Below are 26,412 nucleotides of genomic sequence, written 5' to 3' on the forward strand. Positions count from 1 at the left end.
CCTTCCTACCACTCTCAAGGGTCCGCCAGAGTATGGTTCAGCAAATTACCCCCGAATTCAGTAAGTTCTTTTGGAGAATTAAGCAAGTTGTTTGTTAATAACTTCATAGGGGTCAGCGTCACAGACGATCTACTTCCAGTATGTTAATGATAGAACAGGGAGAATGAAAGCTTGCGTTCCTTCATCACACTCTTCAATAGGGAAGCCCTAACCGTGGACGAGGTAGATGATAAGCTATTGTTGGCAGCCTTTCATAATGGAGTCAATTCTGATTTGTTTATACATAAACTCTATGAGAAGAACCTCAGTCCATGGCTGAACTCGTCCATTCAGCCCAAAACTTCATGAACGCAGAAGATGCGATTATAGCTAAGAAAAGGAAGAGGGCGAGAGAATGGAAACAAATCCTGCTCGTCATTCCGAGCAGGGTCCTCGTCCAAAGAAGGGACGAACGGAGGATAAGAAAGACCGAGAAAAGAGGGCAGGTCTGTCAGCAAGGAACCAACAGTACACTCCTTTGAGCGTGCCACTCGAGCAAGTCCTCATGCAAATCAAAGACGAGTCTTCCTTAAAGTGGCCAGAGAAGATGAAGGGAGATCCCAATAAGCGCAATAGAAATAAGTATTGTTGCTTCCATAGAGATCACGGGCACGACACGGACGAGTGCTTCGATCTGAAGCAGCAGATTAAGAATCTCATTAGACAAGGGAAGTTGAAAAATTTCCTTGGCCGAGATCACAAAGACGAGAAATTGAAACCAAGTAGAAGAATCTTCACGGCCACCGCTTTGAGAAATAAGAATCATTCTGGGGGGAAGTTCTGCAGGACAGTCGTCTAAGCAAAGAGAGCATACTTGAAAGCAGTGCAGAGCATTCAGCTCTCTGGACGATCACCGAGTGCAGGGACTACGGACGAACAGGCGATCACCTTCATGGACGAGGATGCAGAGAGAGTCCATCACCCTCATGACGATGCCATTGTCGTCTCTCTTATTACGACTACAAGACTAGAAGGTGTTGATAGATAATGGAAGTTCTGCTAATATCTGTACTTTTCAGCCTTTCAGCAGATGAGGTTAGGACGAGACTTGCTCCGTCCAACAAGCTCCCCCCTAGTAGGTTTTGGTGGAATGAAGGTGCAACCTGTGGTAGTATTTCATTACCAGTAACGGTGGGGGCGTATCCGCAGCAAGTAACCAAGGAGGTGAATTTCCTCGTAGTTAATTGTTCGTCTTCTTACAATGCAATAATTGGAGGCCAACTTTAAACAGGTGGAAGGCAGTACATCTACTACCATTTGTCAGTCAAGTTCCCAACGGAACACGGGTTAGGCCAAGTACAGGGAGACCAATTAGCAGCAAGAGAGTGTTATCTAGCCGTTGGCCTCTGCACATTATTTCATCTGGAACTCCTTGAAGATGCATAGTGGTCTTGAAGGTGGCAATGTGATCAAAAGGATCTCGATTCCCATCGTATGAATCTAAAGAAGGCATTTTAAATTTCGGTGGTAGGGGATGGCCATTGATGGAGGCCGTAAAGGGAGAGTCAGTTCTATGAACCAAATCTTCTACTGGGTTTGCCCTCCTCATATTCTCCTTCATTTCTTCCATGGCCTTCTTCATTTGATCCATCTCTTTCTTCAAGTCAGATGCCCTTCGCGAAGTGGTATCCCTTGATTGACTCCCATGCTGAAAGTTCTCTCTGCCCTCTTGATCCTGAGTTTGCCCTTCTTCTTCCTGCTCTTGATGCGTCTGCCTTCTTAAGTCAACCTCTCTCCGTAAGTCCTGATTCTGGCGAGTTAACTCCGCCATCGCAGCCGCCATAGAATGCATATGTTGGACAGACGGGGCTTGCATATCCGGTGCAGATTGTCGATCGCGATGAGGATTACTCGATGCGTCCCTACTCTGTTGAGGGCCTGGGCTAGTTGCCCTTGATCTAGTCCGAACCATTTCAAACCCTTTCACGAGAGAGAAATCACAGAACTAAACAAGTTCAAGAGCGACAAATACGCTCCCCATAGACGGCGCCAACTGATAATTTTGGAAAATCAGTGGGTTGAAAATCTTCGGACTTCGACAATCTTGAGAGTTGAATCCTGTAAAACCAAATTCAATCAGAGAAAAGACCGGTGGAGGCCGGCCTATGATCCTCCGATGGTGAAGTTAGTAGGCTGGAATAGAGAGGAAAAATTTCTAAGTGTTTATTCCCTTCTCAAAATGAAAAATCAGAATCCCCTTGCCTCTATGCGGAGTCGTGTTTATATAGTGTATGGAACGGTTATTTGCTCTGATAACCGTTCCTATTGTCGAGGAATTCACCAAAATCGGAGGTAACTTTCATAACTTCCGTAGAAGTTACTTCATCCGAATCGGTGCCTTATTACGAGCAATGGAGGTTTTGATCTGTTGGTAAATCAATGCTTGGCTCGTCCGTCCTTAAGTAGAGGTGGACAAGCCTTAGCATAGCCATGCTTGCCTCGTCCGTCCTTTGGGACGGACGAGGCCTCGTCCGTCCTTACCGGTTTATGATGGACGAGGCAATTTAGCTGTGTCTATACTTCTTTCCTTTTTTCCTGTAGACGAGCTATATGGACAATTTTTAAGGTGGTATTTTATAGTATCATCAAATAATATACACAATAATAAGGGAAAAAATATCTAAACAAATGGTTCTTAGAAAATGAATAAATAATATCGCTTAACTTTTTTTTTTTTGTTTTTCGGAGAATCATTTAACTATAAGACTTTTTTAAGTCTTCATATAATTATTATTCGGTAGACATTAGGTTCAATACTTTTGTTTACTAGATCCATCATAAATATGACACGTGCTTTTTTTAATCACAATCCACATGTCATGAGTCATGACTTGTGAACTCCAATCAAATTCCTTTCTCAAAAATAAAAAAAAACTCCAATCAAATTTTCAAAATTTTAGCCAAAACCAAACGCGGTCTTTTCGAGTTTAATTTGTTGTTTTTCGTCGGCGCTTAAAGGTGTGTTTTCTCGCAGAGACAAAATTCCCACCAAAAAGGCAAAATCGTCTCGATCCGCACCTTCAAATTTCCACCAATGAAATCCAATCACTAAAAATCCAACGGCCAAAACCCCCCACACTTATAATTCACAGGGATCGCTCCCTCATCCAACGGCCACACCACCACCTCCTACCCTTATATAAACTCACCAACCTTCTCTCCCATTCTCCCATCAAAAACAAAAACAAAACAGTCTTTCAAAAACAAGGTGCCAGAGAAAGAGAGAGAGAGAAAATGTCAGGAAGAGGAAAAGGAGGCAAGGGTTTGGGAAAGGGCGGTGCGAAACGGCACCGTAAGGTTCTGAGGGATAACATCCAGGGAATTACGAAGCCTGCCATTCGGCGTTTGGCGAGGCGTGGCGGAGTCAAGCGTATCAGCGGGCTCATCTACGAAGAGACACGTGGCGTCCTCAAGATCTTCTTGGAGAACGTGATCCGCGATGCTGTGACCTACACTGAGCACGCTCGCCGCAAGACTGTTACTGCCATGGATGTTGTTTACGCTTTGAAGAGGCAGGGCAGGACTCTCTATGGTTTTGGAGGTTAAGAAGGGGGTTAGAGTTAGGGTTAGGGTTTAGTGTATGGATTTATGTTTCGAATTAGGGGTTTTGTTGTAATTGGAAATTGACTATTAATCGACCGATTTTCATGCTATTCTCTTCCAGTCAATTATTTTGGTATTTGCTCTGTTTTGAGTTTATACTTTATATATGAAATTATTACTGGTGTTTTAATTGGCTGAAAGTTATACACAAATTGATCACCAGTAGCTTTAAGGAAATTCTCTGCTTACTGAGATTTGGGTTTATTGTATGTCAAAACACATCCCAACAAGGTTCACCCAAGGTTCCAACTGTACACAAAACTCTAAAAAGGGTTTTGTATGTAACCAACTCGAAATTTGTTTTCATAAATGTTTAATTGTTTATTTATACATAAAATATTTCAACTTGGTGAATAAAATGTTACCGATTTTTTGTTGGGTAAAATTTAGTAATCAATTTTGAGATTTGGGCTAATGACAGCGAGATTCAAAACTTTTTAAAATTGAATCAACTTGGTCTTTAAACCCAATTTTGACTTTAAGTTTAAGTAGTATTCATTTTTCTCCTTTCTCATGGTTGTGATTTAGGAGTTTTGAACTGACATTAGCTTAAACCTTAAATTTCCCTGTTACTCTTTGACTCAAGTTTGTTGAAGTTTTATAAGATATGTTTTTAAAGTCCATTATGAATTTCTAATTTTTCATAAATTGCGTTTACAATATTATTATAGAAAGCAGCACAAGTATAGAGACATAAAAGAAGCACGAGCTTATCAATATGTGAAGAAGCTTCTTTTATGAAGTTTTATCAGAACAAGTTATGGACCAAAAATGAGTCTTCGTGTGCATTAGAAGAGGATAAAGCATCCTTCCAAGCCCTCTCGGGTGGGTTGGGTCAATGATCGCGCGTGAGACCCTTTTTTTTATTTATTTTTTTATTTTTGTGTTCATAATTAAAAAATAAAAAATAAAAAATCCTTCCAACATAATTTAATCGAACCTGCTCAAAATAATAAAAGAGGTTGGGTTGAACCTTCGAAAAGCCTAAAAGCCTGGTCCAAGTCCACGGCTATGTCTCTAGTCTCTAGCACCATATTTGGGATGATTGCTGTGCTTGCTGCAATTGCAATTTACAAGTAAGTTAGAAGTTCAAATATATGGTTAAAAGTTATAGCTTTGGACTGGGCTGAGGTTCCAAAATTTTCAGGCGCTAGACGGCCCAAAATTTCCCATAATGCAGTGAGATCATCCAAAGGCGGATTAAATTAGAGTGGGGGAATCCGGGCCCAGACAGACAAATTTTTTTTTGAAGTCCAATTATTTGGGCATATGGATTAACTTTTTGATTATTGGCGCTTTTTAGGGAAACAATCCAAAGAGGGATTAAATTAGAGTGAAGAATCCAGGCCCGACACTGAAAATTTTTGGTTTCAATATTTTTAAGTCCGGTGCACCTGGTGTGTGGTACATTGGTAGGAGTCTTGAACTTGGTTATATTTGTGAGTTTAAGAGTTATCGGGTTTGAGTTATGCTTTTTGCAAAAATGTTGTGCCATGACAATGATAGTGCTAACGTGTTCAAGGGTGCTCTGTGTCATCAATAGCGGATTTAAATGGGTTCGGTCAATGATTACATGCGTAAGGTTATTTTTTGTTTATTAGAAAAAGAAAATTTTGAAGTTTAATTATTTGGAAAAAGGATTTAACTTTTTGATTATTTACACTTTCTAGTGTTTTCAATGGAGATGTCAATGAATTCGGTTTTTCTCCGGTTTTAAAGTCTCCTATTTTCTCTTGTTTTTAAACAAATGAAGAAAACGTAGTATTTACAAAATTTAATGGTGAAAAAACAGTCACATCACAACATTATTTATTTCTTTTACTTGCATTCTTCAGCGGTAAACCCACTCCACTTGGTAGTGGATGAAAGTTTTGGCAGCATCCCAGGAGAGGAAGACAATCTATAAGCACAAAAAAAGAAGAAGAAATTATAGTGATTTTAAAAATAAAGAAAGAAAATGGCAAAAACTTACTTTATTTTCATTTATTTCAAGCCTCTATCTTTATGTTGGTTGAATGAATTCAAATAAGTTTTAAATTTATTCAATTCCAACATATATTGAAGTATTAAACTGAACAAAAGCAAAGTAAAAAGCTTAATATGAATTTTAATTAAAGGTGTAATTTACAATTTATCTTTCTTTTTATCAAAATAGGTTATGGACAACTGGACAAGAATTGAGATGAACATGTGTGTGAACCAGAAGAGGAAAAAGAATTAAGAATCCATATGCAATAGAGACAAAGTTCCCCCCATATTTTAGCCAAAAAAAAAGTTCCCACCATAAAGCAAAATCGCCTCGATCCGCACCTTTAAATTTTCCACCAATGAAATCCAATCTATAAAAATCCAACGGCCAAAATCCCTACACTTATAGTTCACACGGATCGCTCCCTCATCGAACGGCCACAACACCGCCCCCTCCCCTTATATAAACCCACCTGTCTTCTCTCTCACCTCCCCATCAAAAACAAAAACAAACAATCGATCTCTCAAAAAATCAAAGAGTCAGAGAGAAAAAAAATATGTCAGGGAGAGGAAAGGGAGGCAAGGGTTTGGGAAAGGGAGGAGCGAAACGGCACCGTAAGGTTCTGAGGGATAACATCCAGGGAATTACGAAGCCTGCCATTCGGCGTTTGGCGAGGCGTGGCGGAGTCAAGCGTATCAGCGGTCTCATCTACGAGGAGACACGTGGCGTCCTCAAGATCTTCTTGGAGAACGTGATTCGCGATGCTGTGACCTACACCGAGCACGCTCGCCGCAAGACTGTTACTGCTATGGATGTTGTTTACGCTCTGAAGAGGCAGGGCAGGACTCTCTATGGTTTTGGAGGCTAAGAAGGAGGTTAGAATTAGGGTTAGGGTTAGGGTTTAGTATTTGGATTCTGTTTCAAATTAGGTGGTTTTTGTTGTAATTGGACTTAATTGATGTTGATTTAAGTGAATCGTGAATAGACTGATATGAAATTTAAACTTTCATGGTATTCTCTTTCAATTATTTTGCTGTTGTTTTGTTTTGAGTTTATATCATGAGAGTTCTTGTTTGGTGCTCTATTTGCAGATCCAATTTGCCCTAACTTGGTTCCAATTTTGTTACCCGGATTGGAATAATTAGTTGTTACACATAATTTGAACTTGAAATTTGAGCTTTGATGGAAATTGGGATTCATAATCATTTAGGGCTGAGTTGGGTGTTTTTGAGGAATTTCCGTTAGCAAAATTGGATAAAGGTTTTGTATTTATGAAACTGCCCAGAACAGAGTCTAAACTGAGAAATCAAAGATCTAGTATGAGAACTAGGTTTTAATAAATTGTATTCCTTCCTTTGATACTTGGCATTTACAAAGAACTCGGTTTCATCTTTTAAGAAAAGCAGAAGTGCATGATCTAGATTGAGATCTTTATTAGTTTTCAATAGTTGGCTGAAAGACCTTCCTTTTTTATGTACAAATTGGTCAGCTTTGAGGAACATATGGAATTTTCTCTAGTAAAGCAAGGTGAGAGTGAGATTTGGGTTCAATTGTATATTTTAAAACTTCCCAACAAGGCTTCACCAAACCATACGCCTTCCAGAAGAGAGAACAGGGGTTTGAATTTCTAAGTATATATGTTCATACACGAGCTATGTCAAAATTCTTAGAATTTTAAAACTAACCAAAGGTTCCAATCTAAAAAGCTTTTAAATGTAAGCAACTCAATTTGATTTTTTATTTATTTTTGGTTTAATTATTTATTTATACATAAAATAATACATGGTCAATAATGTTACAAATTTTGTGTTGGGTAAAACATAGTTAATAAAAAATGTAACTTATTTTAAAACTGATCAACCTGGTTTTTAAATCATTATTCATTTTTCTACTTTCTCTCATAGTGAGTAATGACTTGGTCTTAATTAGCATTAGCCTAAACTTAAGGGTGTTAATTGTATTTTATCATTTTGTGTTTAACAAAAAAAATCAAGAGGCACTTTGTAGGATTATGTTTTTGTAGCCCACCTTGTATAAGAAACAAGTTGGGTTGAACCTTGGAAAAGCCTATAAGCCCGGTCCAAGTCCACGGCTATGTCTCTAGCTGCAAGTCCACGTAGCCCTTAGTTAAAAGTTGAAAGTTCAAATATTAGTTAAAAGTTATAGCTTTGGACTGGGCTGAAGTTCAGGATATAAATAGGTTCTTACTTTTGATGTGGGCCGAATTTTCAGGTGCCAAGCAGGCCTAAACTTCCTATAAAACAGACAATCCAAAGGCGAATAAAATTAGGATGGAGAATCATTCAGCAAAAAAAAAAAAAAGGGGGGGGAATCCAGGCCAGCTCGCCGCAAGACTGTTACTGCCATGGATGTTGTTTACGCTTTGAAGAGGCAGGGCAGGACTCTCTATGGTTTTGGAGGTTAAGAAGGGGGTTAGAGTTAGGGTTAGGGTTTAGTGTATGGATTTATGTTTCGAATTAGGGGTTTTGTTGTAATTGGAAATTGACTATTAATCGACCGATTTTCATGCTATTCTCTTCCAGTCAATTATTTTGGTATTTGCTCTGTTTTGAGTTTATACTTTATATATGAAATTATTACTGGTGTTTTAATTGGCTGAAAGTTATACACAAATTGATCACCAGCAGCTTTAAGGAAATTCTCTGCTTACTGAGATTTGGGTTTATTGTATGTCAAAACACATCCCAACAAGGTTCACCCAAGGTTCCAACTGTACACAAAACTCTAAAAAGGGTTTTGTATGTAACCAACTCGAAACTTGTTTTCATAAATGTTTAATTGTTTATTTATACATAAAATATTTCAACTTGGTGAATAAAATGTTACAGATTTTTTGTTGGGTAAAATTTAGTAATCAATTTTGAGATTTGGGCTAATGACAGCGAGATTCAAAACTTTTTAAAATTGAATCAACTTGGTCTTTAAACCCAATTTTGACTTTAAGTTTAAGTAGTATTCATTTTTCTCCTTTCTCATGGTTGTGATTTAGGAGTTTTGAACTGACATTAGCTTAAACCTTAAATTTCCCTGTTACTCTTTGACTCAAGTTTGTTGAAGTTTTATAAGATATGTTTTTAAAGTCCATTATGAATTTCTCATTTTTCAGAAATTGCGTTTACAATATTATTATGGAAAGCAGCACAAGTATAGAGACATAAAAGAAGCACGAGCTTATCAATATGTGAAGAAGCTTCTTTTATGAAGTTTTATCAGAACAAGTTATGGACCAAAAATGAGTCTTCGTGTGCATTAGAAGAGGATAAAGCATCCTTCCAAGCCCTCTCGGGTGGGTTGGGTCAATGATCACGCGTGAGACCCTTTTTTTTTTATATATTTTTTTATGTTCATAATTAAAAAATAAAAAATAAAAAATCCTTCCAACATAATTTAATCGAACCTGCTCAAAATAAGAAAAGAGGTTGGGTTGAACCTTCGAAAAGCCTAAAAGCCTGGTCCAAGTCCACGGCTACGTCTCTAGTCTCTAGCACCATATTTGGGATGATTGCGGTGCTTGCTGCAATTGCAATTTATAAGTAAGTTGGAAGTTCAAATATATGGTTAAAAGTTATAGCTTTGGACTGGGCTGAAGTTCCAAAATTTTCAGGCGCTAAACGGCCCAAAATTTCCCATAATGCAGTTAGATCATCCAAAGGCGGATTAAATTAGAGTGGGGAATCTGGGTCCAGACAGACAATTTTTTTTGGAGTCCAATTATTTGGGCATATGGATTAACTTTTTGATTATTGGTGCTTTTTAGGGAAACAATCCAAGAGGGATTAAATTAGGGTGAAGAATCCAGGCCAGACACTGAAAATTTTTGGTTTCAATATTTTGAAGTCTGTTGCACTTGGCGTGTGGTGCATTGGTAGGAGTTTTGAACTTGGTCACACCTGTGAGTCTAAAAGTTGTCAGGTTCGAATTATGCTTTTCGCAAAAACGCTGTGCCATGACAATGATAGCCCTAACGTGCCCAAGGGTGCTCCGTGCCATCAATAGTGGATTTAAATGGGTCGGGTCAATGATCACACGCGTAAGGTCCTTTTTTGTTCATAAAAAAAAAATTTGAAGTTTGATTATTTGGGAAATGGATTTAACTTTTTGATTATTGACACTTTCTAGTGTTTTTAATGGAGACGTCAATGAGTTCGGCTCTTTTCTAGTTTTAACGTCTCCTATTATCTCCTGTTTTTAAACAAATGAAGAAAACGTAGTATCTAAAAATCTAATGGTGATAAAAACATAGTCACATCACAACATTATTTATTTCTTTTACTTGCATTCTTCAGCAGTAAACCCACTCCATTTGGTAGTGGATGAAAGTTTTGGCAGCCTCCCAGGAGAGGAAGACAATCTATAAGCACAAAAAAAGAAGAAATTATAGTGATTTTAAAAATAAAGAAAGAAAAGGGCAAAAACTTACTTTATTTTCATTTATTTCAAGCCTCTATCTTTATGTTGGTTGAATGAATTCAAATAAGTTTTAAATTTATTCAATTCCAACATATATTGAAGTATTAAACTGAACAAAAGCAAAGTAAAAAGCTTAATATGAATTTTAATTAAAGGTGTAATTTACAATTTATCTTTCTTTTTATCAAAATAGGTTATGGACAACTGGACAAGAATTGAGATGAACATGTGTGTGAACCAGAAGAGGAAAAAGAATTAAGAATCCATATGCAATAGAGACAAAGTTCCCCCCATATTTTAGCCAAAAAAAAAGTTCCCACCATAAAGCAAAATCGCCTCGATCCGCACCTTTAAATTTTCCACCAATGAAATCCAATCTATAAAAATCCAACGGCCAAAATCAAGGGAGGAGCGAAACGGCACCGTAAGGTTCTGAGGGATAACATCCAGGGAATTACGAAGCCTGCCATTCGGCGTTTGGCGAGGCGTGGCGGAGTCAAGCGTATCAGCGGTCTCATCTACGAGGAGACACGTGGCGTCCTCAAGATCTTCTTGGAGAACGTGATTCGCGATGCTGTGACCTACACCGAGCACGCTCGCCGCAAGACTGTTACTGCTATGGATGTTGTTTACGCTCTGAAGAGGCAGGGCAGGACTCTCTATGGTTTTGGAGGCTAAGAAGGAGGTTAGAATTAGGGTTAGGGTTAGGGTTTAGTATTTGGATTCTGTTTCAAATTAGGTGGTTTTTGTTGTAATTGGACTTAATTGATGTTGATTTAAGTGAATCGTGAATAGACTGATATGAAATTTAAACTTTCATGGTATTCTCTTTCAATTATTTTGCTGTTGTTTTGTTTTGAGTTTATATCATGAGAGTTCTTGTTTGGTGCTCTATTTGCAGATCCAATTTGCCCTAACTTGGTTCCAATTTTGTTACCCGGATTGGAATAATTAGTTGTTACACATAATTTGAACTTGAAATTTGAGCTTTGATGGAAATTGGGATTCATAATCATTTAGGGCTGAGTTGGGTGTTTTTGAGGAATTTCCGTTAGCAAAATTGGATAAAGGTTTTGTATTTATGAAACTGCCCAGAACAGAGTCTAAACTGAGAAATCAAAGATCTAGTATGAGAACTAGGTTTTAATAAATTGTATTCCTTCCTTTGATACTTGGCATTTACAAAGAACTCGGTTTCATCTTTTAAGAAAAGCAGAAGTGCATGATCTAGATTGAGATCTTTATTAGTTTTCAATAGTTGGCTGAAAGACCTTCCTTTTTTATGTACAAATTGGTCAGCTTTGAGGAACATATGGAATTTTCTCTAGTAAAGCAAGGTGAGAGTGAGATTTGGGTTCAATTGTATATTTTAAAACTTCCCAACAAGGCTTCACCAAACCATACGCCTTCCAGAAGAGAGAACAGGGGTTTGAATTTCTAAGTATATATGTTCATACACGAGCTATGTCAAAATTCTTAGAATTTTAAAACTAACCAAAGGTTCCAATCTAAAAAGCTTTTAAATGTAAGCAACTCAATTTGATTTTTTATTTATTTTTGGTTTAATTATTTATTTATACATAAAATAATACATGGTCAATAATGTTACAAATTTTGTGTTGGGTAAAACATAGTTAATAAAAAATGTAACTTATTTTAAAACTGATCAACCTGGTTTTTAAATCATTATTCATTTTTCTACTTTCTCTCATAGTGAGTAATGACTTGGTCTTAATTAGCATTAGCCTAAACTTAAGGGTGTTAATTGTATTTTATCATTTCGTGTTTAACAAAAAAAATCAAGAGGCACTTTGTAGGATTATGTTTTTGTAGCCCACCTTGTATAAGAAACAAGTTGGGTTGAACCTTGGAAAAGCCTATAAGCCCGGTCCAAGTCCACGGCTATGTCTCTAGCTGCAAGTCCACGTAGCCCTTAGTTAAAAGTTGAAAGTTCAAATATTAGTTAAAAGTTATAGCTTTGGACTGGGCTGAAGTTCAGGATATAAATAGGTTCTTACTTTTGATGTGGGCCGAATTTTCAGGTGCCAAGCAGGCCTAAACTTCCTATAAAACAGACAATCCAAAGGCGAATAAAATTAGGATGGAGAATCATTCAGCAAAAAAAAAAAAAAGGGTGGGGAATCCAGGCCCAGACAGAGACAAATTTGTGGTTTCATTATTTTGAAGTCCAATTATTTGGGCAACATGGATTTAATTTTTGTGTTTTCATTAGAGACGTCAATGGGTTTGACTCCTCTTCCGTTTTAATGTCTTCTGATATTTCCAGTTTTTAAATAAATGAAGAAAACACTATGTCTACAAAATCCAAATAGTGAAAAACATAGACACATCACAACATTAGCCCACACACCATTGCACTTGGTAGTGGATGAAAAGAATCGTCCGAAATCGCGCTAGAAAGGGAGACAACCCATAAGCACAAACAAAGAAGAAATTATACTCTAAAAATAATTAAATGAAGAAAACTGACTTCATTTTAATTTATTTCAGGCTTTTAACTTTATGTTTGTTCAATTGAGTTTAAATAAGTTTTAAATTTATTCTATTCAGGTATATATTGTATCGGGCAAAAGTAAAGTTAGAAGCTGAAAATAAATTTTAATAAAATTTAGAGTGTAATTTGCATTTTAGCTTTTTTATTTTATTTTATTTATTTATAATCAAAAAGAAGTTACGGACAAGAAATGAATATGCGTGTGAACTAGAAGAGGAAAAAGAATTTAAGAATCCATATGTAATAGTGAATGAACCTTCACTTTCCACCTGACAATTTATTAATCAATGACATTGCCGCTGAAGTAGATGAAGTGGTGAACTTTTTCAAAATAAGAACACAAGTGGGGTTGAATCTCTGGGCATCTACATTGACGTTTTCTGACCTTGAAAGGCCTTAAAGCGTGGTCCCCAAGTCCACGGCTGTGCCTAGCACTAAATTTGGGATGATTGCTGTGCTTGCTTCACGCTCACGTAGACATAAGTTGAAAGTTCAAACAATTAGTTAAAACTTTGGACTGGACTAAAAGTTCAGGACAGAATAGGTTTTTCTGCATATTAGCCTAAATTGACTTGGCCAAAATTTTCAGGTGCTAACGGGCCAAAACTTCCCATAATGCAGTGAGAAAAAATTTGGTTTCATTATTTTGTATTCCAACTATTTGGGATACATGGATTTGAATTTGTGATTATTGACACTTTTTAGTGCTTTTTACAGAGATTTTCATAGTTCAAATATCCTCAATTTTATTGTGGTAACTATCGAATTTTCCAAAAAAAGGAAATCACACTTTTGGCCTTTGTACATTTGTTAATGGTTCCAATTTTGTCTATATATATATAAATATTGTCAATCTTGTCCGACCCTCAAATTAATACCATTCAACTATTAATTGTGTCAATTTCGTCCCTCAGCTTTATCAATAAAAGTTGATTTGAGAAACTAGAGAAACATTATAGTAAAATCATTGATTTAAAAACTTTTCTTTTTGGTAGAATAAGAAAATTTTATTTTCTATTTTCACCTCATTTTAGGAAGATTAAAAATTGTAAGTTTTGCCAATAACTTTGTAGCTTATTAATTGACATTTTCTAGTGTTTCAAAAACAGAGATGTTCGTTATTCAAATCTCCTTTACTCCAATTATCATCTTTTTCTTTTTTCTTTTTCTTTTTTAAAGTAGTTTTTGATTGAAATCTCTCTCTCTCTCTCTCTCTCTCTCTCTCTCTCTCTCTCTCTCACTTTGTTTATAAATAGTATCCTAATAACTAAAACTAAGGCCAACGAATTCAATGAACTCAAAATCTTCTTTTCATTCTTATGACTAGGCATATGGCAAATTAAACAAAAACAAAATTGATAATTAGATAAGAACAAAAATACAAAGTGAAGCAACTAGATACAATCTAATCAACTCCACAAGCTTCAACAAAAAAAAAAAAACTCTCCCCTTGAGAACAAAAATCCTCTACAAATGTCTAAAAGTACTCCCCCTTTTTGTGACGGAATGCCAAAGGGCAATCAGAATCCATCATCAAAAGGAGGTGGTGGTGAGGATCGTCGAAACTGTGCCAACTCTGCTTGCAAGGCACGGATCTCATCGAGCACGTCCACCAAAATCTGTCCATGAGCCGCCTGAACGGTCAAGACATGATCCAACGTACGTCAAATGTCTGAAGCATCTGAGGTAGTCGGTGGAGGAACATCAGCAGCAGCAGCAGCACCAGACGCCTCAACTGAAGCATCACCTGTAGAAGAGGGAGGAGGGGGTACAACACCAGAAGGCTCAACTCGATGAGCTCTAATATGAGCAGCCCTCTACCTAAGGAAGGTGGCACCTATGGGAGCTATGACATATACGGGCTCACCAGCAGGGAAGTAATCTAACCTTAAAAACAACAAAATCCTATGAATGAAAATAGGATGAACAAGAGCATGAGCGATGACTGAACTCCTATGAACTTCATTCAAAGAACGAAGAAACAAATGAGGAAAACTAATAGAAGCACCAGAAACAAGGGCGTACAAAAACACACATCACTCAATAAGGATGGTGTGAAGATAAGAAATAGGCCACAATGAATGACACGCTATCCTAAGGAAGAGATAGGTAGTCTCAAGAAGCTCAGCGGACGTGATCTAAGGATTAGAACCCCACTGGATAGAAGACCCAGTGATGTATGACATAACGTCATTAAGGGGTGGAGATTCCGCATAAGGATAGACGGGCTACCTAACGACCGGAACCCTAAGAGCCTCAACCACTACCCTAGAGGTAATGGTGAACTCTACACCTCGTATCCAACTCCTAACTAAGGTGTTGGAATCATAGATGTGGCAAGAGAGGTTTGAGTAGAACTCTCTAATCAGCGCAGTTAGGGGTGGATGATCTATTTCCAATAAAGACAATTAGCCCCTACTCTCAAAATTTTCCCTAATGGTAGGATCTAACTCATCTAACACAACCTTCCACTCAGCCTAAATCTTTCTCTTACTGTTCCGCTTCTCTTATACCTCTTTGCTTTTGTCACTTCGAAACAAGTCACTCCTAGAAGGAGACACAGAAGAAGTGGAGGGTGTCCTATAGGCTCTAGTCTTCCTAGGCATGGTGCTAGGGTAAGGACAAAGACACAAAAACAAAACTAAAAGGAACAGAAAGAAAGAAAAACCAAGGGTAGACTGTAAGTTAGCACAAAAAAAATAGAAATATCAATCTATATGATGCATGAATAGTTAAATGTCATGATGCATGAAAGCCCAAACGTATGATGAGAAAGNAACATTGAATTTTATGAATAAAATGCATGAGTATGAGATGAAATGATTTTCAAAAACTCAAGTTTTAAACCCAGTTTCCCAAAATAACATTTTCAAACATTCTCCCTTTGAATTCTCAAGCATCAAATATATTTTGCATAAAACTCAAGGTATTTTCAAACTTGGTTGGTCAAACAAAAAACACGTACAATAACATGTACAAAGTTTAGCAAAGAGAAATTTGTGTAGTGTGTGCAACTAGCAAAATCTTGAGATACATGTAAGATGATATGTGAATAAAAATCAAACACAAAGTCTACAAAATTCATCACATAGAATTTGAAAGAGACTATCACCTAAAGAGTTACATCATATAACTCTCACATCTCCTAGATCATAAACTTGCAATCTTGTATACACCAATTTTAAGCATATAAACCGAGGCTACACATTATGTTCTTTTTGTGCATGTGCTACATTTCTCGAGTACAAAATCTAACGATATGCACTAAGGTATTCATGATTGGCTAATGAACAGTGATGAGATGGTTATTTATGCCTTTCTCAGAAGGTTCAAGTCCGATAATCAAAAACATGTGATTTCAAGATCAAGACAAAGTGATCAACACCATACACATCTTCCCACACAACATGCACTATAAAGTTTCCACTAGTAAAGTGCAATAAATAAGCTCATCAAAGCTAAACAAGGTACAAAAAACATGTTATGTGAAAATAAATTGATCAACCTTGTTTTCAAAACCAAGAAAATAAACACAAAAACACAATTTGCTTCCCTTTTTTTAAAAAAAAAAAAACAAAAAAAATTGAAAAGAAGAAACAAAAATAGTCCTAGAATGAAATGTATGAATGTTATGCAATGCTAGTCCTAAAAACAAAAAGAAAACAAAAAACAAAGAACAATGGTTACAAAGAGTAGAGCAATGAAGCACAAGGACCATGTCAAAAAGACTCAATTAGATTGAGCCTTTTACATCGAAAACTTTTTAGATACACCTCGAGCATTGGAGTTCTTGTTCACATTAGAATGATTTCCAACTCCAAGATTGGAATAAAGATTAAGAGCCTTTACCAATTCACCAATAAGTACCATAGGATCCTGTGCTTGAGGCACAGATACTTTTAGTTTATCTGCTCGCTTAGCTGCTTGCAGCTTGAAAGAGTTTGGACGAATGTGCCCAGACTTTCCACAAAAATGACAAACCTAAGCAGGCTTACCATGCACCTTGTCCTTAGAAAGAGTAGACTCCTTAGGTTTAGACTCTTTCAGATCAATCCTAATCTTCCTAGGTGGTGTGACATCTACAGGTTTAACAGTCTCACTCACAATGGGTTCAGAGGAAGAAGAAGGAACAAAGTTTGTGAAATTGGGTGCAGACACAAAGATGCTTTCAACAAAACCTAATCCAGATTTGTCAGAAGGAGACTTTTGAACACTCATCATATGATCAAGTTTAGAACTAGCAGATCTAGCAATAGATAAATCAAGTTCCAAATTCTTAACTTTATCAAGAAAAAGCATATTCTCAGATTTCATATTGTTCAAAAGTTCATTGGTATCAAACAGTTTCACAAGCAGATTTTTCTTATCAAACTCAAGAGATGCAATTTTCTTTAAGCCTAATTCAACATTCATGGCATTCTTTGCAGCAACTTTGCAAAATTTATTGTAAGCTTCTTATCTGCATCCTCAGAGAGTTCCCCATCAGAAGGGTTCTCTTCAACTGACACACTTTCATTGACTACAGCAGTAGCAGTGAAAGCAATGAAATTTCCATTATCGTCACACCCAGACTCATCATCAGAAATTTCATTATTACTAAATGTTACAGCCATAGCCTTACCCTTAGACCTCAAGTAAGTAGGACATTCAAATTTCATGTGACCATACCCTTGGCATCCAAAACATTGAGGACCCATAGAATTATTAGAAGATTGACCCATAGTATGCGTGAAATATTATTTTGGTTCGATCTCAAAATGCTTGGGTATTAGTAATGATATCAACGTTTTTTTTTTTTTTTTTTTTTTTTAAAAAAAAAATTGATGATATCACCGCATCGTTGAGGCCTAATTAAGTTACTCCAATCAGTTGGGTACGTAAGTCAAAAGATACATAAATGGTTTGGCATTTCAATGAAGAAAATAGAACCACTACCTATATTGTTTGGTTGTAGGTCATGTATAAGGTAAACGGTAAGCAGAAAATTTGGACATGTCAATGCAAGCAGGCAGGTATTGTGAAAAGGACATGTATTTATGAGCTATTAAATTTATGGAACTCTATTTCCTTGCTTTTGTTTTCAAGTGTTTTCCTTCTTCTAAAAAAATTGTTTCCTTCTATTCAGTTACAAGGATCTCCCGCCTTCAACTCCATAAATATTGGATAATAGTAAAAATTGACAATATAAAGATAGTGAGCCGGAAATGAAGTTTTGCAAAACAGAAAAAGTGTTGTCAAAAAGCAAATGTTATTAGTGTGGAAATAGGGCATCTCCAGACTCCAGTACTTTTTGTTTGAGAGAAAAAGCAAATGGATCGGTGTTTCCCTTGTTAAGTAGAGTAAATTATTTGAATAAAAATATGAAAAAAAAAAAAAAAAAAATCCGACATACTGTATAAGAAATCTAGAATCATCCCTATGAATTGGAAGACAAATAAGTGCTCAAGTATATTTGAATATTGAAGTAAAATCTCAAATTTTTTTTTAATTGTTTTTAATGGTTACTTTTCTTTTTTAATATTGTATTTATGAATTTGGTTTATATTTCTTATGTCAATATGTACAATTATGTATATATTTTTCACAATTATATTGTCTAGTACCCTTACTCACACACACACAAGGGCACACACGATTGTAAACATATATATATATCCTATGGTTTCTCTATTCATACAAAAAAATTGAAAAAAAATAATTACATATAAATCCACCTGTGGTTAGGCTCGATTTCACTTTGCCTATTTTTCTTTTGAAAAGTGTCATTTTGCTCATTCGAAGTTAGCTCCGTTATGCATCATTGCCCTCCTCATTTTACTTTCACCGTTTAAAAATATATGACAATAACATATGTTTGGTTTGAAGAGGGTGTTTTAAAGCAATTTTACGCTGCCATTTTTGCTATAGCTTTCAATACTTTTTGAAATGTGTTTTTTGGTACCAACATGTTTGATGCTTCGTTTGAGAGGGTGTTTCATGAATATTTCGTGCTGAACTCAAAAAAAAGGAATGGAAATTGTAGTCGGCCCCCTTTAATGAAGAGAGACCGCATTGATATCATCTTTGATTCTTTAAAATGTCGATTATATTTGCTAACGCAATTGAGGCTTTCCTGCAAGATTATGCTTCTCGTTGGTATTTGTACATCTAAAATCCTTGTTTTCCTTCTTGAGCTAAACGTTTTGGAAATTTCTTTCTCAAAACAAAATTATCCTGTGTCTTTTTCCGCTAATCCATCGTAATCACAATAGCAAAAACCTTCACTACCACCACCACGACCACGGGAGTATGGGCTTTGTAGGACCTAAAAATGCCAAATCACTGAAAACTTTGTATTATTTGCCATTCCCAGTCTAAATTTGTTTACGTGACTGACCCCTTCAAAGGGCCATAAATTTAGTCTTTGGTTCAAACCAAAATAATATTTCATGCGTACTCTTTTTTTTTTTTTTGGGTAAAGAATATTTCGTGCATGTACTTAGAAGCTTCTTTGGTGTAATATTCTTTGTTTAATAATGTTAGTTCATCTGTTTACTTGTTTAGTTTAATGGAGATCGATGGTCTCAAACATTGAAAGTATCATATTCTTTATTTTTACTTAAAAAAAAAAAATTATATGGTAAGATGAACAAGTTAACTGTGGTTGCCTTATCTCGGAGATATCATAGCTAATAGCTTCTAAACAAGAATAAGAGGCAAAAGAGGAACTACAATTAAGTTCAAGCCATAATTTGACTTCATCAACTCCAACTAAAAAAATAAAATTTCAAGCAATGGGTGGCAAAAAAATTTATGTTGAATTAAACTCCGGTCATCACCCCCAAAGCTTTGTTAATTTCTTGATCAATAATAAGAACTGATCTCATACTGCAACCGCCATTACTAACTATACTAAAATTATGGTATTGCCATATTATTTTTCATTTACACTTCTCTTTGATTGTAGGAATGCTAGGATTCGTTTGTTTTAACTGAAAATGCTAACGTATTTTTTTTCCTCTCATTTTATCTATAACTTTTAAATCTCATTTTTTTTTTTAAAAGTTATAATTAAACTTATACACAAGTTGTATTTTCTAAACAAATTAAACCAATTAAAATAAACTCATCGAAACACAGGCTTGAAATGCAATACAAAGGAGGAAATTGAGATACCGAAGTAAGAAATTGCAATACTAGCATTCAAATCAATCCCTTCTAGTATTAGAACCTTTTCAGAACGTATTTTATTTAACAAACTAAATAATATGGACAAAATTGCTAAATGCCCTGTTTAGGCAAACTAAGCAGCGTTTTGCTTTATTTTTTAAACTAATTAGGGAAATGTCCCTTTTTTGAAAATCGATTTTCTAAAAATCGAGTTTTGCCCTATAGCGATGTTTTTAAGGAGCCTATAGTGACGTTTTCAGGACTTATAGTGGCGTTTTGTAACTCGACTTATATGAAATCGAGTTATAGGCAAAAAAAATTGCCTATAACTCGATCTAATGAAGGTCGAGTTACAAAACGTCACTGTAGATCCTAAAAATGTCACTATATGTCCTTAAAAACGCCGCTATAGGGCTTCAAAATTTTTTTTTTTAATAACTCGATTTTGAGAAAATTGAGTTTCAAGAGGGGTATTTCCCTAATTAGTTTAAAAAATAAGACAAAATGTTACTTAGTTTGCCCAAACAGGAAATTTAGCAATTTTGTCCTAAATAATATCTCATAGATCAACCAATTTCAAAACATACTGATTTAACAAACTAATATCCCGTTTATCAATCCTGTGTGTTCATCACAATTTACCATCCTCTCTTAATCTATCCCACATTAGTTAATTGACATTAGAATAAGTATTTAGGAGACAACTAAGAGTGTCTTTTCTTTTTACTTTTTTAATTTTTTGTTATGATAAGATTTGAATCTATCACATCTACTCCATGAAGACAGATAGCTAGTGTATTGCATGAGTACCATTTCTTATGGGGTTTAATTTATAGATTAAGTAAACTTATTTTCTTAGATACTAATATTGTTTTTAAAGCTTTATTTTTTTTTAATCTTAAATACAGCTTAACCCTGTCCAACTTTTTTTTTTTTTTTTTTTTAAATGTTATCAAAGGGGCACTGAAGAGGAACCTACCCTTATGAGCTAGCAACAGACATCAGCCATGTTCTAGATGATTTGGATGTAAACTAGCAATAGCGACAATTTTTTTTTTGCTCTTGTACAATGTATTTTCAAGGCTTTTAACCAGAGCAATAGCGACGGTTACAAAATATATTTCGTGTTTTGTGTAATATTGTCATTGATGATGGGTGGTGTTGATGACGATAGGGAATGACTCCAGAAACTTAAGGTTTGAAAAGACCTATAACCACCCATATCTCTAGCTGAACCTGCACACCACTTGTAGCAGAAACTTCTTTGAATTAATATTACATGCTTCTCCTCACATGCCAAATTTGACAAGTCTTCTTTCTTAGTATTCCTTTACTTGCCTAATTATGTTGGGTTTTACTAACACGTACATTAGTAGACTATTTTAAAAAATTTAAGAAACCTTTTAAGAGAGAATGAAAAAATAATTAACTCTTTCAGTCTTTTGATAGTTTTTTTAATTTTTCATAAAAGTTTTTTTAAAATTAATAATTAATGTATACCTTAAGGGCATACGTTAACTAGACCCAATTATGATTATCTTTTGAAAAATCTTATTTAGTACATATCTTATACACATTTATTATGATTTTTAAATTAAAAATTAACATGAGTAAGAGCTAAATATGAGGTGGATCAACAAAAATAGACTATTCATACAAACCTTCTCTTCTTTGGAGATCCTTCGTGTTGGTGTCTCTAGATGCCCTCATCAATCGTCTAGAAGAAATCGACAAGACAAGGCAACTATTAATTAGGTTTTTTAAAATAAATAAATAAAACCTATGAAACCCAAAAATGTCGCTTTATATAGACTCAAACGAAAAGGCTTAAAAGGTGAAATACATTCCAAGACACACTCTCTACAACCCATTATCTCTCTTTCTGTCTCTGTGTCTCACTAGTATTTATAAACTGGTCCTAGTGATCTCTTTCCCATCGACAACCACAACAAACCCCTGAAACATTCTTCTCCATTTCCATCTTAAAAATTATGGGAGATCTTCCTAACAACCCCGATCTTCAAAACCCAGAAGAGTTTCAACAACAACAACAACAACATCAACAAGAACAAGAAGAAGCAGAAGAGGCACTCTCTCTTTGTGATCTTCCACTCAGCCTCAACAAAAAAGAAAGTATTATTTTGGACGACAACAACAACCACAACGACAACAGCAATGATTCCATCGACTTCTTCGAGTTCTTCAGCGATCTCAGCTACTCTGAAAATATGTGTTCAGCTGAAGACATCATCTTCTGCGGAAAACTCATTCCTTTCAAAGAACAACAATTCTCTCATCCCACTCCTCAAACACCCAAAATCACCAATGAAAACCAAACCAAACAAACCTCCCTTCGAAGACGATCCGAGTCTTTATCAAAGCTACAAAGCCCCGTAACTCGATCAAACAGTATTAACACCAAGCTCATGAGGAACAGTCGGTCTTTAGATTATAGAAAACTCAACCCAATTTCAAACTCACCACCAGAAACCATAGAAAGAAACTCTTCGGTTAAGAGCGTTGGAAGTAAGTCAGAAATAGCTCTGAAGAAAGCGGCATCGTCAAGGCCTCGTTGGTACTTGTTCATGTTTGGAATGGTGAAGTTTCCTACAGAGATGGAGCTTAGTGACATTAAGAACCGCCAGGTTCGCCGGAACCAACCACAATCGATGATTTTTCCAGTAAACCGGAGCTCCGGTAAGGGATCTGGGTCTTGGAAGTTGCTCAAAGCTTTGAGCTGCAAAGATCATGCTAGTGTGGCTGTAACAGCATCGTTTTGTGTTCCACGTGTTTGAGCCCTTCGAAAAATTAATCCATATATCCGAAGAACGCTAATATGGTACTTTCTCCTCTCACATGGATAGTGAATTCAATTAGTGAAATTAACCATCCATACAAGGAGTATCACATTAGTGCATTCTAGAATACTGAATAATTACTCGAGTGTGATTATAACTTTTTGGACGTTTTTACCCTTGTGGGTTTGCCAAGGATATATGCATGGCATGGGTGTTTAGGTAAATGTGGTACCAGCTGCAGGTGCCTTAGAGGTGAAGGTAATATAATTAAGACTTTATGTAGAAGAAAAGATAGTGTACAGTGCCGGATCATGGTTGATGATAGTACCCAGAGAATGATTTTTTTTTTTTTTTTTTTGGATTGTTAGGTGGTGCCATGGTGAGCATCGAAATGAATGAAAATCACGAGAATCCCGACAGTGACATAAAAATCGTAGTATTGTAATTTATTATTTTTGTGATCCATTACAATTTTCAGTTTTGGGATTTCTTATTTATTATTCGTTATCTTTGTAGTTGCTGTGGATGGAAATATTGAACAGGCTCAGATTCTACACTAAAAAACAAAAATTGTACGTTGTGATCTCTACCTTTCAATTCTTGACCAAATGACAAAATTGGGATTTCTTATTTATAATTCGTTATCTTTGTAGTTGTTGTGGATGGAAATATTGAATAGACTCAGATTCTACACTAAAAAACAAAAATTGTACGTTGTTATGTCTACCTTTTAAATTTTTAATTCTTGAGCAAATGACAAAAATAATAAAAGATATCAATTGGTGCATCTTTGCTTGCTCTTTTGTTTTATTATATATTTTTTTTTTTGGTAGAAAGGAATTTCATTAAGGAAAAGAACTAAGGGAGACAAGGCAGATCAGAAGAGAATCTGCTATGATACATACTAGCTCTATCAGAGCTTAACAAGTCCAACAGACCCACAGGCGGGTCATGAAATAAAACAAAAGGACTATCCTGGTGAGTTCCTAACCGAGCCAAAAAATCAGCACAAGAATTAGCCTCACGAAAACAGTGTCTGATTCGGACTTGGCCAATCTGAGATATCAAATCTTTTGTTTTATTATATGTTTCATTCCAATCTTTGTTTTCTTTTCTTTTCTTTTTTTATTTTTTTATTTTTTGTTCTATAATTAATGATAATGAAATAATCGGTTTTAACTATCCAGAAGAAAAAGACATAAAACTATAAAATGATCTTGCTTGAGAATATTGGCATTTTCTTACGTAAGAGGAGTACATCCTAAGGTAATTATGGTTCGAGGTATTAATCACCCTATGTAAAATTGTAAATCACTCATGATTCATGAAGGTGATGGTATGAAAGAGAAATCAATGCAGATTATACATATGCGTATCAGCAAATGTCCTTTAAGGTCTTACCCACACAACACCTAACTCTACCAGTTTTTCGGTTTTAACCACAAAAAAGTTTTAAGTCATTTTCACAAACAAAATATTGTCATGTTGGCAAACAAGATAAAAAAGGATGTTCCATTAGGTGTGATCCACCTTAGTTCAAACCCTCACCAATTGACGAACCATATAATTCCTAATAGAATAATGGGATCTAGATGTGATTATGTCAAAAACCAAAAGTGACTACATCAAGCTATGTTGAGATTTCCAAGTATATTTTGATGTTAACTTTTTGTTTGTACTTAGCTTACAGTTTTCAATATCGAAATGTTGTTCTAGATTAACTCAAATTTTCCAAAATCAAAACTATTAGATATCATCCTACACGCATCAGTCTTGATGTATGCCTGATATCATAGGACATATGCTCTCAAAATTAGCTCAAATAATTTATTTATCCTGCATTATGCAACATTTAGAATGAATAATCAGAATTAGGTATCAACTTTGGTCAGGTGTTGTGGGGGCCCCTAACACCTTTCTCACAATTAACTAAACTCCTAATTCTTTGTTTTTAGTTTGAGACACAATTAGGATCTATGTTAGAGGACTCCAAGAGACCTTGGAATTGATTGATATCAACTCCACACTTCTTCTGCACGTCACACATGATCACAATCCCACACAAGTGCAAGTAATGTTAGCAAACAATAGTAAACACTCTTAACACATAGAGTGAGACCCCAAATAGACAACTAATTATTGGGTTAGGTATTGACAACCTCCACGAACTCTTTCTAAACTTCACTATCGTTTCCGAGATGACCATTTAGGTTTCCTCCAACAAAAATCTTTTCTTTGTTTTGTATTTGTAAGGTTAGTTGTAATTTGTCACATAGCACCAATATCTTTGTAAATAAAAAATTATTTCCAATATAATTTTCATTATCTTTTGTTGGTTTAAAATAATCAACACTTCCTATTTCAAGTAGTGGCCATTATAGAGATTTATATCAATTACCATTTGATGTCTTTTGACTACTTTGAAATTAATCAAGTACTCAAAAGTTTGAATGATTTTTTTCTGCAAAAGACAAATTGAGAAAGGAAGGAAAGGAAAAAAAAAAAATCCAGTGGTGAGACAATGCGATCGTTGTGATCTTTTGTTCATTTCTCATGATAGATGATGAATAAGGTACAGGCTTCTTTTTTTCAATCCTTTACTCCATTTCAACAATGATGAGAGGAGCTCATGTAGTACTATTTTGTCTGACTCTTCTCACTGTAGAGCAACTCTTTCGGAAGCAAACAAGTAATGTAACATAATTATACGTAATTATCAAGTACTGGGTTACTAGCTATATATTCTATTCATGCACTTATAACTTTTTTATTTATTATTGGATATATTATTTCTTCTTTGTAATTGCTTAATGGGGTGCAGATTTTTAAGCATGACAAAGCTAAATTATGATAGTTTTGGGTCTGTTTCAAGTATAAGTTTTGTTGCATCCGCTTATTCTCACTCAAATGCAAAGACCAAAACATTGGCGTACGAAGCAAAGAATAATTAGTGCCCCTATCGATTAAATCAATGGAGTTTGATCTGTATTATACTCTCAACAATGATAGTGCCGGCAATGTATAACGACCATTATAGTGGAAAGAACGGCTGTTGAAACCCGTTAATATGTGATTGGTATTTTCAATGCTCCATATATATCGTCTTCACCTTGTGGGTTTTGTAATGATTTGTTTTTGTTTTTGTTTTTTTTTTGCTTTTAAAAAGGCTTTGGCGGCAAAGAGAGATGAGAGAGATTATTCCATTACACATTTTTTTTTTCACATAAATGTGAATTTTTATGTGTAAAATTTATGTGTATGACCTATCTTTATTTGAGAGAAATGTATAACATATTGATCGAGTATAGTGAATAATTTTACAAAATGGGTAGGGAAGATTAATCTCAATGCCGCTCTATGTGTGCACTCCATATTTTTCAACAATTCTAGCTTGCACTAACTAATATCACAATCGATCATCTAGTTGTTACTAATTAAATGAGTGATGAAAAAAACCATTAATGTGAAAGCTCTTGTGATGGCTACATTGAGGGATTCGGTAAATGAAAATGATCTACAAGTCCAAACACATAAAAGCATATTGAGAGATTCAGTCGTAGTTTTTAAGACGAGGCCATGTTTTGTTAATGTGTTTAGAAGAACTTGAAATAGGAAGGATTTTTTTTCCCCTTTTTCCGTGTTTAGAGGTTTAGACTTTTAGATTGAATTGTTTTATACGTGAAAAGATGTTGCTAATTGTTTTATTTATTTTTTCTTCAAGTTAGTATCCAATATCCATCAAACACTTAATTTCTAATTAATTGGCATTAATGCTTAATCTTACTTTTGTCTCAATTCTTTATGCAAATAAGTGTGAATTTTGTAAAGGAATGTGGACTGTGTGAATGGTAAAGTCCTGAAATTACAGTTTCAAACAGAAGAGTATGAAAAATTCGATGATTGCACAG

The 26,412-nt window shown here is 35.3% G+C and overlaps 3 protein-coding genes and 1 non-coding gene across 4 annotated transcripts; all 4 read left to right on the forward strand.

Annotated features, from left to right (window-relative positions):
* The first annotated feature begins 3,186 nt into the window (after nt 1-3,186).
* Nucleotides 3,187-3,692, forward strand: LOC112025293 (histone H4). The gene has a single exon (XM_024057942.2). It carries the CDS (start codon nt 3,274-3,276, stop codon nt 3,583-3,585), a length of 312 nt encoding a protein of 103 aa, XP_023913710.1. The 5' UTR covers nt 3,187-3,273; the 3' UTR covers nt 3,586-3,692.
* Nucleotides 3,693-6,082: 2,390 nt separating this feature from the next.
* LOC112025291 (histone H4) lies at nt 6,083-6,618 on the forward strand. Its single transcript, XM_024057941.2, has one exon. It carries the CDS (start codon nt 6,168-6,170, stop codon nt 6,477-6,479), a length of 312 nt encoding a protein of 103 aa, XP_023913709.1. The 5' UTR covers nt 6,083-6,167; the 3' UTR covers nt 6,480-6,618.
* A 3,019-nt stretch (nt 6,619-9,637) lies between these two features.
* LOC136062285 (histone H4-like) lies at nt 9,638-10,859 on the forward strand. Its single transcript, XM_065761150.1, has 2 exons — nt 9,638-9,667; nt 10,448-10,859. The coding sequence occupies exons 1-2, from the start codon at nt 9,638-9,640 to the stop codon at nt 10,718-10,720; spliced, it is 303 nt and encodes a 100-aa protein (XP_065617222.1). The 3' UTR covers nt 10,721-10,859.
* A 10,586-nt stretch (nt 10,860-21,445) lies between these two features.
* Nucleotides 21,446-23,001, forward strand: LOC112025334 (uncharacterized). The gene is made up of 2 exons (XR_010624080.1): nt 21,446-22,545; nt 22,873-23,001. It is a non-coding gene; the product is annotated as an uncharacterized LOC112025334 (transcript).
* The last annotated feature ends 3,411 nt before the right edge of the window (nt 23,002-26,412 follow it).

The sequence above is a fragment of the Quercus suber genome, unplaced genomic scaffold (genome assembly GCF_002906115.3).
Source record: "Quercus suber isolate HL8 unplaced genomic scaffold, Cork oak 2.0 scaffold_399, whole genome shotgun sequence".
NCBI lineage: Eukaryota > Viridiplantae > Streptophyta > Magnoliopsida > Fagales > Fagaceae > Quercus > Quercus suber.

Coding starts and splice junctions, on each gene's coding strand:
- LOC112025293 (XM_024057942.2), top strand. CDS start 3,274: ATGTCAGGAAGAGGAAAAGGAGGCAAGGGTTTGGGAAAGGGCGGTGCG.
- LOC112025291 (XM_024057941.2), top strand. CDS start 6,168: ATGTCAGGGAGAGGAAAGGGAGGCAAGGGTTTGGGAAAGGGAGGAGCG.
- LOC136062285 (XM_065761150.1), top strand. CDS start 9,638: ATGGGTCGGGTCAATGATCACACGCGTAAG. Junction 9,668..10,447: donor TCAATGATCACACGCGTAAG/GTCCTTTTTTGT, acceptor GCCAAAATCAAG/GGAGGAGCGAAACGGCACCG.